Source organism: Cloeon dipterum, chromosome 2 (assembly GCF_949628265.1).
Source record: "Cloeon dipterum chromosome 2, ieCloDipt1.1, whole genome shotgun sequence".
Lineage (NCBI taxonomy): Eukaryota > Metazoa > Arthropoda > Insecta > Ephemeroptera > Baetidae > Cloeon > Cloeon dipterum.
Genome location: NC_088787.1, coordinates 29505672 through 29520312, shown reverse-complemented (window position 1 = coordinate 29520312; position 14641 = coordinate 29505672). Strand labels below are relative to the sequence as shown.

At 38.2% G+C, this 14641-nt stretch overlaps 4 protein-coding genes across 6 annotated transcripts; 1 reads left to right on the top strand and 3 right to left on the bottom strand.

The window, feature by feature from the left end:
• Positions 1-16: 16 nt before the first annotated feature.
• On the bottom strand, positions 17-3408 carry gb (genderblind). The gene is made up of 10 exons (XM_065481196.1): positions 3199-3408; positions 2849-3064; positions 2414-2636; positions 2201-2316; positions 1875-2145; positions 1688-1811; positions 1361-1561; positions 1087-1236; positions 853-1030; positions 17-791 (listed from the first exon to the last, which is right to left on the bottom strand). The coding sequence occupies exons 2-10, from the start codon at positions 3000-3002 to the stop codon at positions 727-729; spliced, it is 1482 nt and encodes a 493-aa protein (XP_065337268.1). The 5' UTR covers positions 3003-3064; positions 3199-3408; the 3' UTR covers positions 17-726.
• A 658-nt stretch (positions 3409-4066) lies between these two features.
• Positions 4067-11867, bottom strand: LOC135935980 (U2 small nuclear ribonucleoprotein auxiliary factor 35 kDa subunit-related protein 2-like). Of its 3 annotated transcripts, XM_065478635.1 has the most exons (10): positions 11519-11699; positions 11364-11455; positions 10970-11163; positions 10775-10909; positions 10608-10720; positions 10405-10551; positions 10118-10344; positions 9509-9884; positions 6634-6759; positions 5953-5967 (listed from the first exon to the last, which is right to left on the bottom strand). In XM_065478635.1, the coding sequence occupies exons 1-8, from the start codon at positions 11536-11538 to the stop codon at positions 9514-9516; spliced, it is 1299 nt and encodes a 432-aa protein (XP_065334707.1). In that variant the 5' UTR covers positions 11539-11699; the 3' UTR covers positions 5953-5967; positions 6634-6759; positions 9509-9513. The 3 variants fall into 3 exon arrangements, with proteins under 3 accessions (XP_065334708.1, XP_065334707.1, XP_065334706.1); XM_065478634.1 differs by having other exon boundaries at positions 10608-10909; positions 11519-11867; XM_065478636.1 differs by lacking the exons at positions 9509-9884; positions 10118-10344; positions 10405-10551; ... (3 more) ...; positions 11364-11455; positions 11519-11699 and adding exons at positions 4067-5031; positions 5086-5314; positions 5414-5718; positions 8002-8138 and having other exon boundaries at positions 5776-5967.
• On the top strand, positions 8969-9378 carry Vti1b (Vesicle transport through interaction with t-SNAREs 1b). Its single transcript, XM_065480704.1, has 2 exons — positions 8969-9100; positions 9172-9378. Exons 1-2 carry the CDS (start codon positions 8969-8971, stop codon positions 9376-9378), a joined length of 339 nt encoding a protein of 112 aa, XP_065336776.1.
• Positions 11868-12669: 802 nt separating the features above from the next.
• RpL32 (Ribosomal protein L32) lies at positions 12670-14584 on the bottom strand. The gene is made up of 4 exons (XM_065481065.1): positions 14445-14584; positions 14090-14182; positions 13879-14031; positions 12670-12846 (listed from the first exon to the last, which is right to left on the bottom strand). The coding sequence occupies exons 2-4, from the start codon at positions 14180-14182 to the stop codon at positions 12688-12690; spliced, it is 405 nt and encodes a 134-aa protein (XP_065337137.1). The 5' UTR covers positions 14445-14584; the 3' UTR covers positions 12670-12687.
• Between the last annotated feature and the right edge of the window lie 57 nt (positions 14585-14641).

The window sequence follows — 14641 nt, the reverse complement described above, 5'->3', positions numbered from 1 at the left end:
AATGAAATTAAGTAGCTAGAGTTTAGTTTGTACAAAAATTTTATTCATGAATAATACTTTCAAAAAGCCAAAATGATATTTTTTCTTTAAAAAATCTATACTTCTAAATTTGACTGGCGTTTTTCTTGGTTCTACCAACATTACTGAAAACTAATAAGGATAGAAGTTTCAATACTAAAACAAAGACAAAATAGTATACAAAATCAAAGGACACAATTTAGGATTAAATATTCCACCTCACTGTTTAACACGGTCAGATCCATTTTCGCAGTCTACGACTGCTATTTTTTTACATAAACTAGTTTGGTTTTAGTGACAACTATTAGTTGGCAAAATTTCTCTTCAAAATCATAATTTTTAGTAGGTTATCACAAGCAGATCACGACACTCAATTTTAACATTTTTTTGTTTCAGTGATGTGACAATGAGATGAGATGATAGTTGTTCTTTAAACAATTAGATGCATAGCCTGCTACATAAACAATAATATCATCAGAAAAAGAGTCACTAGTTGAATTTTTATCGGCCGTTTGTATACATATGAAGCCAAAACAGAAATGACTGATTCCTCAATTCAGATTTTCCTTTCAGTCTTTAGAACGAGATTCCAGTAGCAGCATAAAACACTTGATTTACTTGAATCTTTGTTTGGAGCGGCGCGAGCCCCAAAAGAAGCGACGGTGGGGAAAATTTTTGAAAAAGAGAAAACACTTAACTTTGCACCGCTCAATCTTGATCATGCTCTTCTTTGGCAGAGAGAGACATTTTTTGCACGAAATCAGTAAGAGCACCTGAAAACAGTGAGATCTAATTAATACATGGGGTTTCAACTTAACTGGATTGAGTTCTTACAGAGAGCATGGTTGAACCATTTGGGTTTGTTCTCATATTTAACGCCAATCAAGTAAGCAGGAATTCCTGAAAGGGTGATCAAGATGCCCATTCCAGTGTCAAAGGGCTTGTCGAATATGGGCAGAATGACGAGGAAGGCACAAATGAACACGAACAAGATAGGATACACCACGGAAATCTGCAATTAAAATGAATTACTTTCACATTTGCTTCAACTGAGAACATCACACGTACATTGATTGGTCTGTGCATGTTGGGCTTTTTGTAGCGAAGCCACAGGATGCCGGCAACAGAGAGCATGATGAAAAACGACTCGACAAAACTAGAGTAGTTGATGAGTAAAAACACATCACTTGTGCCCAGCATCAAGAGTGAAAGGATATTCTGTGAACAATGAGATAACAAATCATGAAACAGTCTTGATTTCTAATTATACATTTTAGGAGAAAATAGATTTAAGATTTTAAGAAGTCCAATTTTTTGTTTTCCTCAATATATCATCACTTACCAGAAACACCAGTGAGGGTGTTGGAGTGTATCTATTGATATTGATGAGAGAGAGCATGGTTGGGAAGTGGCCCTGTCGAGCTCCTACGAAGCACAAACGGGACGAAGTCATAATATGAACACTGAGTCCACCAAGAGCAGAGAGGGCCACAAAAAACGGCATTATCCAGGAAAATACACCCAGCACTTTGTCACTGAAAGTCTGGAACATAATTAAGATTGAATGAGGCAGGTTCATATATCATATGATATGTATATATGTATATACACAATTTAACAAAGAAAGAGCATTCTTTTAATGTGCGATAAAAAAAGAGAAAATACCTACCACAGCAATAGCATCAGAAGCCAGAATATCTGTGGTTGACAGAACAGCCATGTAAGCAACATTGGCCAGTCCGTAAATAATAGTGACAAGTGGCAAAGAAATGTAGATGGCTCTGGGCAAATTACTGCGATAAAAGATTGAATCACATTAATAGATTAATTTAAGTAAATCACTATCATTTTCTTACACATAGGGATTCTTAAGCTCCTCTGTCATGAAATTGAGGTAGTTCCACCCGGCATAGGAGAAAATTCCAGAGTAAAATGAGGTGGCGATTTGAGCAACGTTTGTGGATGAGTTTTCCCAAGGTTGAGAGAAATTTTGGTAGTTTCCCAAGAGCATGTAGCTGATGCCAGCAATGATGATGATGACCAGAGCTGCTATTTTGGCGAACATAAATCCATCCTGCAGTTTGGTGGTCAAGCGGACGTTATAACAGTTGATAAACGTCAGAAAACCTGCAAAACACACACTAGCTTCTATCTTTGGTGAGAAAAGCAGTAAACTAGTTACATATTGCAGCTCCAGCAACTAGGCGCACGGCTATGTCAGGACATTGACAGATAGGAAAGAAAGGTTTGATGACATAATTGGCAAAAGTGAGTCCCATTATCGCGTTGGTTGTTGGTCTGAAAAAATGTTGAAAAGGAGAGAAATTTAGAATGCTATAAGATGCTTGCAGGTTACAAAATAATGATCAAGTATTAATCTTTATCTGATACCTACACAAAAATTATGTTTGCGGCCCAAAGATACAAAAACGCTGGCAAGGGGCCAAATGCTTCGTAGATATAGGCGTAGTCGCCCCCGGACTTAGGGATGGAGGTGCCCAATTCAGCGTAGCAAAGAGCACCAATCATAGAAAGCAGTCCACAAGAGCACCATACTAACAATGACACGCCAACGGAGCCCGCAGATTCTAGTACTCCTTTGGGAGTTATGAAAATTCCTGAAAGATTAAAAATCGTGAGCGATTTTAAATTTATTTACACTCTTTTTAATATTCTATTGTAAAATTTTTTCATAACTAAATATAATACATATAATAGCGATTTCTCACAGTTAATTCATTAAGGAATCGTTTGTAAATTTATATTTAGTTTTTCTTTAAAAATTATGAATGAAATTCAAGCCAAAATTGGCCGAGGGTGCTTATCATACCAGATCCAAAAATGATGCCCAAGATAATAGCCACCCCTTCGAGCAACCCCAACTGCTTCTTCATTTGCACCCTTGTATCCTTGTTTTCACAACTGTCAGCACCGACAAGGGCTACATCAGTGCCCGTCGGCGACACTAGCTCACTACTTGTCATGCTGGAACGCGAATGCTGTCTAGCCGCGAATATTTCAGGTTGAGAACTGTGATCTTCAGCAGCTAAAAAGACAGAGAAAACACAACTGAGTGCCGGTCACCACGTGGTTCACGTATGCACACACTGCTGTGAATGCTGTGATCAAAGGGTTAAAGAACTGCTAAAGCTATCGTGGGTATTGTTTGTTTCAGCTCACCTTCCGAGATGATAAGTAAATGCGTAGGATGTTTACCAATCCGTCACAAAGTGATGATATAAAAGCGGCAAGCGAAGAATGTGTCTTATGAAATCACTGCTGATGTTGGGGGTAGAAAATTATTGTGGGGTGTGTGTTATGTTCGGGCAGAGACGTCTATTGGCACAGACTCCAACTATAAAACACACCCGCGCGGCCGCCTGCTGCTTCGGCTGTCAATCGAATGATGAATAATATGGTCTGATTGGTCTAAACTCAGGACGTCGGAGGTGGGGACCAGAAGGGACTAATTTATTTGGTACATATACGAAAACTACGATGCATTTCATGGCTACTGTGTCTGCCATGATACAGGGTATCAGACCGAGATTATTTTATTTTAAGAAAAATATTGTTGTGCTCTCGCGGTTTGCTTTACAAAACATTCCTACAATGATAAAATATCTCGAATTATAAACAAATAAGAAAAATAATGTTATTGTATGTATTTATTAAATTTTATTTGTTGATTATTTTTTTCAAGTCTTCAACGTAGTTCTGTTGATGGTGAAATTCAAGTAAATTCAATAAGTTAAGTATTACTCTTTTATGTTACACTGGTCCCGCGAAGATTTTAAGGTAATTAATAACGTAAATGCTGAGAAAAATGTTTTTGACATCACCGCTTGAATGCCAAGATCTTTTGTTTTCAAATATGCTTAATCATCCTGGTACTAGTAAAATTGCGTAACTTTCAACAAACAACCAAATTTTCATTATAATTGATTGTGGCCATTTCTTGTAAAAAGGAAATCCGTGTTTGGTTGTCGAAAGTTACGCAATTTTACCAGGACCAGGACGTAATATAATAAAAACCATACAATTTTATAAAAATAAAAATGACATGTATATTTACACAAAACTATACAGCACATATGAACAGGCATTACATTTTTAAATCCCTGCAAGTCTTCACACCAGAAAAGATTTTCTTTCCAGTGAAAAATCATCATTATATATATATATTATATGGCAAACAAAATAAAAACCCTAATGGTCATAACAGATTTCACAAAAATGATAACTGCCCCAATGGTTCTCCATACTCTTTTAAGTAATATTATTCTATTCCTTACAAAATTAACATAAATATTTAAAGCTTTCTTGAGAAGCCCAATATAATATCAGATCTTGTGCTGTAACAATCTCAAGGATAGGATGCTAGGAGTATGAAAGCTGTGCTATCATTTCCTACGTCTTTGATTTTGCAATGAGGTCTCAGCCAGCCACGCTGCGCCAGCCGGCAAATTTTGGGTCACGTGGGCAGCCGCCAGACGCCGTGAATCTGGCTAAGCTGCGCCAGCCACTCCAGGGTCCAAAATTAAAATGTGCAGGAGAAAAAAATGTCTTCCGGCTCCTCCGGCCGCTAAGCACTATCAGACTTAACGTTTAAAAGATTGACAGCCGTGCCAGGACTGCGAGGCGCCATGAAAAAAATCGGCTAAACCGTCCCCGCCAGCCGCCGCCTTAAATCTCGCGGCTGAGACCTCTAATTTTATATAGTTTACTACAACGCATTTTAACTAGATTTGAGGGTTATTCCTTGAGCCAGACATCTAAAAGAATGAGTTTTGGTTGGAATGCCCCTCGGCCCGTCAGTATGGGTGCAAACTTTTTCACTCAATGGATGGCAGTCTTGCTTCTCACCGCCCCAGTGGCCTTCAAATTGAAGCCACTCAGGATCATCCTCCTTGGGTGGCCACGACATCATTTGCAAACCCTGCCAGGTGCGCCACATGGTGCCATAGCCTGTCATGTCTTCAAGTGCCGGAAAGGACACGTATTTATGTCTTCCTATTAGAAGAAACGACATAGATACATAGAAATACAAAAAAATAAAAAATTTACCTGGCTGGGTCCAGAGGCCATGAGAGCCATTCGCAGCAAAAAGAACAGGTCTTCCAGAGTCCAAGTGGAACGCACTCTTTGGGAAACGCGGCGCTCCAATTTTGATGCCTTTCCTCACCTCATAGCCTTTGAAGTCCCATACGCGTCCAGTCTGAAGCATTGGGGCCAAGTACAGGGCACCGGCTTCATGGGTTGACACATACATTGCTAAAGGGCGACTACCAGAAGCCTGAAATCAATAAATCAAATTGATTATTATTGGCAAAACTTATTTGCCCTTATCTGAAAATAATATGTTTCAATCGTTTTAATGTAGAAGTGAGCTTACAGGAAAGGAGAGGGTGACGTGCTCCCAGTCTCCAAGGTGGCTGCCATATCTTTTCACTTTCCCAAGGCATGACTTTCTCAGCCAGGGAAAAGGGACGGGCCCTAACGCCCCTGCCGAGATGGTACAAATTTCCTTTCCTTGGGAGAAGGGGAAGAAGAGCCAAAAGGTTATTTCAAAGGGAGATTCCTCCACTTGGTCCGCTTTCACGTTGCTGCAGCAAGAGCTGACCACAGCATACACTGGCACCGAGAAGAATTCAGGGTTGTGGCCATACAGAAAGGAACTTGAATTCGCTAACAGGTTGGCTGAAAAAATGAAATATATTATTTCCTGAATGCTATAGATGGCCGTGCGTCTATTACCTAAGGGCTCTTTTGGCTCAAGGAACATGTTCCTTGACTTGGCCCCGCTGGGTAGCTTGAAATGTTTTCCATTCTTGCCCCGTTGGGATGCGTACTTCGTATGATCCAGAAAATCAAGGGCGCTACTCGGAAAGAACTTCTCGTCTGGTGCTAGCCAAACTGCTGGAGCGTATTTCCTAGCTGCTCGCTCAGCTATCAATGCAATAGAGTAACATTTAAATTGATGCGGCAGCTTAATATTTCAGGAATTGGTAAAAAGAAATTCGCAGGTACCGTTTACATGTAATTTGAGGCCATTTTTTCTTATCATCTTATTTCATTTCTATCAATCAGTATTTTCGAAGCCAAAATTTAATATTTATATTGAAAAGAAGCCACTCGAGGAATGCTCACATTAAGTCCAAACATTGCTATATAAATGCATTCTTTGTGCCAATACTGACCTAGTAATAGTGAAAATAGCACGATTCAAAATTTACAATTGCTATCCTTATTCAGGCTCACATAATATGAATGAAATTAAAATATGGAATCTGGTTTGCATTCTGAGGGCGTCGCGGGGAGGGAGTGTATGTCACTTAATGAAAAATAGGCATTCAAGAGAAAGTGACCCTACACGCACGGCTAAAAGGATCACTTTATAAGGCACTGTTTCATTTTCGATCACTCTTCCATGCTATGCAATTGCAATCCCAAATCAAAGCTATCGCATTCCACTCCGCAACAATCGATTTTTCACTTCTACTGTCGCGGAACGTGAAAAAGGAGAGTTAATTGCTCGGACAATAGGCGCGCGCGAACGAGAGACTAGCGATTCAGCCAGTGAATACAGTGCTAAGCATACACAACACAACATACCTCTTTGCAAGAGTGCAGGTGAGAGTGGTTTGCAGTCGGCGAAAGAGCCGGCCGACGATCTGGGACAAAAAATGCAAACGCAAACGAGGAGCGAACAAATAAAGCTACGCCACTCATCTCCAACGCCTGTGAACACAAGGAAAAACATTCAATTAGCGTTCCAACTTGATGGGTAATAATAGAAAATTGTTTAACGAAAGCTGCAGAGTTATTGGAGTGGCAAAATATCTTTTGCTTTCACAGCGAAACAGCCACTTCAATCAATACCGTTCGACGAGGAAGCTATGCGTGATTGCAAATTATTAAAATTGCCATCGCTCACAAAAGAAGAAACAAAACCCAAAAAGCGGTGTAATATTATCTTACACCTTCAACACGCCGCTGATATTTGAAAGCTATTATCAACAGAGGTTGTTGAATGGCAATATTTGTTTCGTATAGTAATTTTAAAATAAACCCTAAAATAGAATTTTATTTTATTTAATTTAATTATGAAGAGAATAGAAAAGACAACAAAGGCACAATAAAATTATGAACCAAATTAGGATGCATTTAATTCAGACACAAGCGTGACCTAAAATATTGCTTCACAAACCCGACTGTAGCTTTTTTTCTGACGCGCAAGTATATTATACTAGCTACGGGTATTTCACAGTTGCATAATAACAAACGTTGCAGGTGCGTCATGACATAAGAGGAAAGATTTGGCGGTTCCTTGCGTTTACAATGATTGCATGTGCGGCGCAAAACTTTCGCCTTCCGCTGCAGCAGTATTTCAGAGCACGCAGCATTATCAATGATAAAATAAACATCACAAAAGTAAGAAGAAATCTTTCCCTCATTTGCGGCTAGTTTACAGAAATGGAAAAGACGGGAGCAACAACTAGTTAGAATTTACCGGCTCGATTGCCTCTTTCTTTTTACCGTTATTCACTTTTATTTAATGAACTGCGAGAAGAGGAAAAATACGCGCGTACTTGGACCACATTCTTCTCCGCGTAAGTGAAGCAGATTTTATCCCATAATTTAGCAAAGAGTGTCAAATGTGCGTGCTTGAAATGTGGCAATAACATTTTTCCTGGATATTAATCTTTTGAATACTATTTATTAGAAAAAAAACAAAAGGTTAAATTATATGCTTCAGTTTAACAAGGAAATCGGTGCCAATAAATATTTTTCCACACCATATGAAATTTTGAACCTAAAATCAATAATTATTATTTTTACTAAGATCAATAAATATCAGGAATGTATTAATTTCTAAAAAAGTAATAAATATATAACATAATTAATAAATATGACCAAATCTGACCGAGTAAAAACTTATTTCGAATTTCTATCAAATTGAATAATGTTTAGATGACTTGCCCATTCCTGGGTCATTCCCTGAAGAATGCGTGTGTATGGATTCGCTGGATCTCCAGTATTAGATTCCACTTGCGATGCTTTCTTGCAAAGAGTTGAGCGATAAGTGCGAGGTGTGAGTTGGAATGAGCGTGTCTTTCACAAGAAGTGCAAGTCCCCGCGCGCGCTCAGAAAGCAAACCCTTAAGCGGCCCTCCCACCTTCTAATACATGGGCTTGAACATTAGTTTCGCACTCTCAACTCTTTTCATACTTTGCTAAACACATGGAAATACAAAGATCAAATAGAAATAAATAAAATTTAATCCAGCAATTTACGTTCAACATATTTGAAGCTATCTTAAAGGATTCCTGTTAATGGAATTAATACAAAATTTCAAGCAGCGAAAAGAGAGGTTGCTTAAAATTATTTGCTGGTGACTTGTATAGAAAGAGTCATTAAATAGAAAGAGTCATTAATTGTTTTCTATATAATAAGACTATAATTCATTGAACGGGGCAATACTTAAATATGTGTAAAACTAATAAATTAAAGGGAGAAGTATCTGGTTTGGATAGTAAAAAATTTATAATCAATTTCGGTTTAGCGAAGAATCAAAAGTACCAAAAGGGAAATCAACATTCCTTTCCTATGTCCAATCTAGGACTAAATCCCTAGCATTTGGTTGGTAGCTCTAACTATTAAGCGACAAATTTCGTTTGGTTGGTATTTTGGTTGGTAAGAGTCAGGTGTTTCTTGAATTTCATTAATTCGATAAGGCTCATTGTCAGTCTGTCCATATTAGAATTTTCTGATAAACAACAAGATATTTTAATTTGCTATTTGGGATATGCGAGACCCTTTATTTCAAAATTTTCACTACCGTTTTCTGGATATATCTTGCTGACTTTGGTACAGTTCTGATCATTCAGTCCAAAATATTTCAACTAATGCTCAGTGAAATTTTAAGTCGGCCAAATTAAGAAACAGTATGGATTATGAATATCAAGAAGCAGCGAATAGGCAGAGAGCCTTGCAGGGCGTCGCCGTCCTGGAGAGGACGTCGCAGTCTCTGGCGAGATCAGAGCAGACCGCAATCGAGACTGAGAGGATCGGCACTGAGGTGCGTGTATTGTGTGAATTATGTTGTAGCTTATTTTAATTCTAAAAATTGACGTTGGCTGACTTTGTTAGGTTCTCTCTGAACTTGAGAGCCAAAGAGAGTCCCTGCTGAGGACCAGGCAGCGACTAGAGGACGCAGACGAAGAGCTGAGCCAGGCACGGAGGGTTCTCAACAAAATGTATCGAGATGTTATTACAAACAAAATTCTCTTGTGTTTGATTATTATCTTCGAGCTGGCCATACTTGGAGGATCTATTTACCACAAATTCCTGTCATAAAATCATTCCTAATATACTAATTTTACTGATAGCTACTCTGATTCTAAGTCCTTACTGTTTTTGTACCAAATTAAATATTTTACGGAATACCAAAATTAACCAAAATTTATCATTAAGAATCTTTACGTACCGTGTTTAAGGCGTGTTTGTACTGTCGCTAAGCTCTTTTCTGGTTGGAGTGTCGGTGGTCAACCTCCGGCCCGGACTCCAAGGACTAAGGCTTCTGTCCCTGAAGTTTTCATCTGGACTCTTTTCCTTTCGTGACCTCCGACTCGACGATTTTCTGGGTGAACGGCTTCTCCTGCTGCTCCGATGGCTACGTGATCTGTGACTCCTGGAGCTGGAGGCGCGGGAGGACCGACGCGATTCTTGTTCTGGACTCCAAGAGGCGGGACTAACAGGTCGTCTGAGCACTGGACTTTTCATGAACAGCCTCTTTGGGTTCATAAAGACGTGAAGGAAATTGCAAGAGCGACCTTTTGCACATTTGCCAAGGTTGAACAAACCTAAAGGAGAGCAAGCAATTATTTCATTAGGATATCAAAATACAGATAGATCAGACGAGGTTTGATTTTTTGCTAGTAAATATTTCCAAATTAAAAAGGAAAGAAATAAAGTCTGGCTGCAGAATCGCAATTTAAAGGGATTTAAATAACTTTAAAAAGTATTGAAAGCTTTAATAACGAACAATATTCATAGTCAATTACGGAAAATAAGTTAATTAAATCTAGGCACTCACCACAAACTGCATGTCTCCAACTGGCAATTTCAACAAAGCAAGGCTGAAGTCTTTGGCCTCCAAACCACCTTCCAGAAAGATTTCTACAAACTCTGAGAGCTTCTCTATCACTGCTTAACTGGACGTAAACATTGCCCCTCAAGTGCGGTTCGTGGTTGCAGCATGTGAAAAAGCGGACAATCTTCCCAAGTTTCTCGATTTCTGAGCACACATCTTCAAAGAATTCACTGCGAATTCGCACAAAGTGATAAGGCTTATTTAATTTAATTATTGAAATTTAGTCGCACTTGTATTCTCCTTGAATTTCTGATTCAGCATATTCAAGATTGCAGTCTTGGTCTCCAGCTTGCGAACCCTTAGGTGTGATCAGTGCAGGATGAGAAAACATGGATGGAATAAGCACTGAGCAACTAATTGATGGTTTTATATGATTCCTGTAAAGGAAAAATGACGTTCTTTAAGCATCCCTTGTAATTTTAATTTGTTATACCTTGAACAAGAATTCCTGAATCTACAAGCACCAACTTTCTGGAAAAAAGGGCATTTAGGCTGATGCGGGTTGGTTTCCATCGAAACTCTAAGTTCACTAGGAAGTTCGCAGCCCTTGAAGAAGGACACATTATTAAAAAATAAAATCTTATACATTAATAAATTTACCTTTTCTAAAAAGTCCTCTATCATTTTTTCTCGCAAATTAAGTGCTTCCTCTTGACGCCGAATAGCCTCTTCTTGGCCTTCCTCCTCTTGCTTTTTCTTTTCTTCTCTAGCTGCAATCTCTCTGAGAAGCTCAGCCTAATTTTTCAATGTCATTCAATCATTATTTTCTTTATTGCAATAATCATGAAGTCATGCCTTTTGACGCATAACTTCTGCATCATGCTTTTCTCTTTCTAGCCGTTTCAGCTGGAACTCCTGTTGTGCCCTCAGCTCCTTTTGCATCCACAGCAAGTTGTCTCTTTCACTTTGCTTCTCCTCTTCTTCTCTTAGTGCTTCTTCAGCATCTTCTTGATCCTTCAGCCAAGCTTGATATCTTGGACTGGAATCAGCTAAATTACACATGATTTTTAAAAATAAATCATTCTCTCATTGATGAGGCTTAAAAATTGTGACTTCTTAAAACCATTTTTGTATTAAGTTTTGATGTAAATTAATTAAAAAAATGAATATAATATTCGCAATACGTAAGTATTTGTACCTACATTATTTATTAATAAAATAATGCTTGGTATTGTAATCATATACAAACCTTCCAATTGTTTTTTATGGCGCTCTATAGCTAGTTGTTGCCTTAACTTTTTCCGCCTTTGTTTTTTGGCCTCCTTCCTCCAAATTTGGTGCCTGAAAAATATTCAGCAATCGCAGAGTTAAATGACACAGCTACCAAAATCTCACAGTTCTTACCCCTTGGTCACTTTGTACATGTCATGTGCATGTATTTTTCTAACAAAGTTGTTGTGATTTGGCAGAAAAAAAACTGGAGTTGTCTTCTATTTTTGCACGTTCGTTATCTATACTTGTTCGTCAAACGTAAACCCAAAATTGCCTCGCGGACGGGGTATGTACTTAAAACTTAAAACTACGGAACGACGATGATCACATTAGATCGTTGAGTATCATATGCAAAGTTAAAAATAAACAAACTGCTCCACTCATTCTTAAGCAATCTTGCATAAATTGACCAAAACAGCTTGATCTCATTGAGTCTGCTTGCCTTCAATGCTGTTATGTTTTGCTCAGTTTTGCTTTAGGTAATATTATTATGCACACTGTTTACATTGTTCGCGCTCGCATGCCGCTGCCACCAGCTGGAGCTGGCAGCTGCTTGATTGCGCGCTGACTTCTTAGAAGCAGGTCAGAAGTCAGAGCAAAATTAAAAAGCGCTCTTTAAGTTTAAACCGTCCAGCTGCAATCGCTAGTGCACAGTCGGCACAGTGATAATTTGTATTGCATGTAAGTCTAAGGCCAGAATAAAATTCATCTTTCAATTTAAAATGATCTCCAATAAATATCTACTACATATAATATATTATTTGCCATAGCACAATTTGGTAATATGATATTGGCTATATTTTTCTCATCCAATTTTCATTCAAACACTGAGGTTTGTACCAAATAATCTTGCTGTAAGAGCAGGCAATAAATGCAGTTATTGTCCATTGTCCTTTCGAGAAGTCAAAACCGGGAACATTTTGCAGCATGCGAACTTCAAAGAATATTATTTATGAAGCATTGGGGAACAATCATAACATTTGAGCAATGGAAGTTTCTCTTTGGCATAATTACATAAGCAAGATCTTTGCCTTTATGTTAAGTTTCAAACAGTTTCTAGTGAATTATTTATGAGCTGGAATAAAAAAATTAAAGGTGATCAATTTTCAGAGCAGGATTGTAATTTTGAACTCTTAACTCCCTAACTATTTGTTAAGAAATAACAGGTAATAACCGACGACTTCGTGTCCCCATTCTTACATGACGCAAAAATTGTTGCCTAATTAATACAATATTTAATTGTAAAATTTTTATTTTAGTGTCTTAAAGGAAACAATGTTGGCTTAGCAGAAGTACACAATTTATTCATTTTCCTCAGAGCGGAGACGAGCATGGGCATTCGTCACCCTAATGGAAAGCTGCTGAGCACGCTCGACAATCTGTTTTCTCTTCTTTGAGGAAACGGCATGTGCAATTTCTGCGCAGTACTTCTTGTTTTGCATCATAAGGACTTCCAGTTCCTGCAAAAATACATAATATGAAATACTAGAAACGTTATTTAATATGAAACACAAAAATCTTCAAAAGTGGCATAATTTAGAATAGGGCTACCCTACAAACCTCCGGTTTTCGACCAGAGATCTCCGGTTTTGGGACTGCTTAAACCGGAGTGTCCGGTTCCTTTTATGGAAATTTAACATGGGAGGCATCTCCAGTTTTTGGTACTAATATTTGACATAGGCTTATGGAAAATCTCCAGTTCATAGCTGTTTGGTTGTCTGGCACCCCTAATTTGGGTATAAATTTATCTCTTTCAAAAGAGGTGACCCCTTGATGGCAAGCAACTCGCGTCCCAGTAACAAAGAGAATGATTAGTGTTACAGAGGAAGTTAGGGTGGATGTAATATCTTAGCTACTGGACCCACTGAGACACTACCAGCATCACTTCTTACCCCGTGGATGGGGTGTAGCATTTTCTTGCAATAAAAGGGCAGCAATCAATTTAACAACTAAAACTAGTGTTTGTTGAGCGATGCGCAAATTTGCCGCTAGCACGACGAAATGATTTATTACAAGTGATAAATACTTTGAATCAAGTTCCAGCTATTTATAGAGCAAAACAATTTTTATGAGAACTGACTTAACAAGAATAACCAAGTATTTCTATAATAATGTTGATTCTTGAGGTAGTGCTGAGATCACTTTGTATGATTTAATAAAAAATGAAGTTAAATGAGTTTAAAATAGAGTAGATAGAGTAGTTAGCTAAAATATTATGAAAGAGGGGAGAATCAATCAATTTACTGTACAGAATCAATATTTGACTTAATTTATTAATCATCAATTTACTTTGAAAATAATATGCACTATCTGATCAGCATTAGCCAATTTATTAGAAGAAAATAATCAGTTTTCAAACCCCTACAAAACTAGGCTTGATGGAAAAAGTGATAGCGGGAAATGTCTGGTTAATAATATCATACTATGATTGAGACACCACGATGTCAAACAAGTTTTGCGTGCTAAGCAATTGATAATTCTGGTCATATCACCTTGACATTGTGGACAAGGACCTTCCTGAAGCCTGACGGAAGCATGTGTCTGGTCTTCTTGTTGGATCCATAACCAATGTTGGGCATCAGGTACTGGCCCTTGAACCTCCTTCTGACGCGGTTGTCAATACCCTTGGGCTTACGCCAGCTCCTCTACAAATTAGAATGCTCATTAAGTATACCATGCACAAGCGAACTTTTGACAATTTACCCTCAGCTTAACATATCGGTCAGACTGATGTCTGGTGAACTTCTTGATCCTCTTCTTGATGATATCAGGCTTGTATGCGGGGCGGATCGTCATCTTGAAGAAGAAGGTAAAATAACATTTAGTGATCAAAAGATGTTAAGAAAATTGAAAGAATTGTTAAATCGAGCAGGCATGGCAGCAGGCTGTGCCTGTGCACAGGCCGCACGTGGTTTCGTGGCATATTTTCCTGTCTATTTCTTCAGAAAATATTGAGCTAGAACTCAAATTTTTATGATGATTGAATAAATCGCAATTAAACGATTTTATTTTAACACAGAGGAACCACGCTGAAATCAATATTATTCTAAAATCTCACCTTAACGTGAAAGTTGTATCGACGACGACGAAAGAAACTTACAAACGCCGCAACAAAGATGGAGTCAGTCAGCGACGGTGGCTCCCTCGCTGAAGAGTAGCTTGAATTTTTCCCTCCTAAAAGGATTCACTGACCAAACTATCAAAAGCGCGCGAAATTTGACAGCTCACTTTTTTTTAATTTTAGTAAAATTTCAT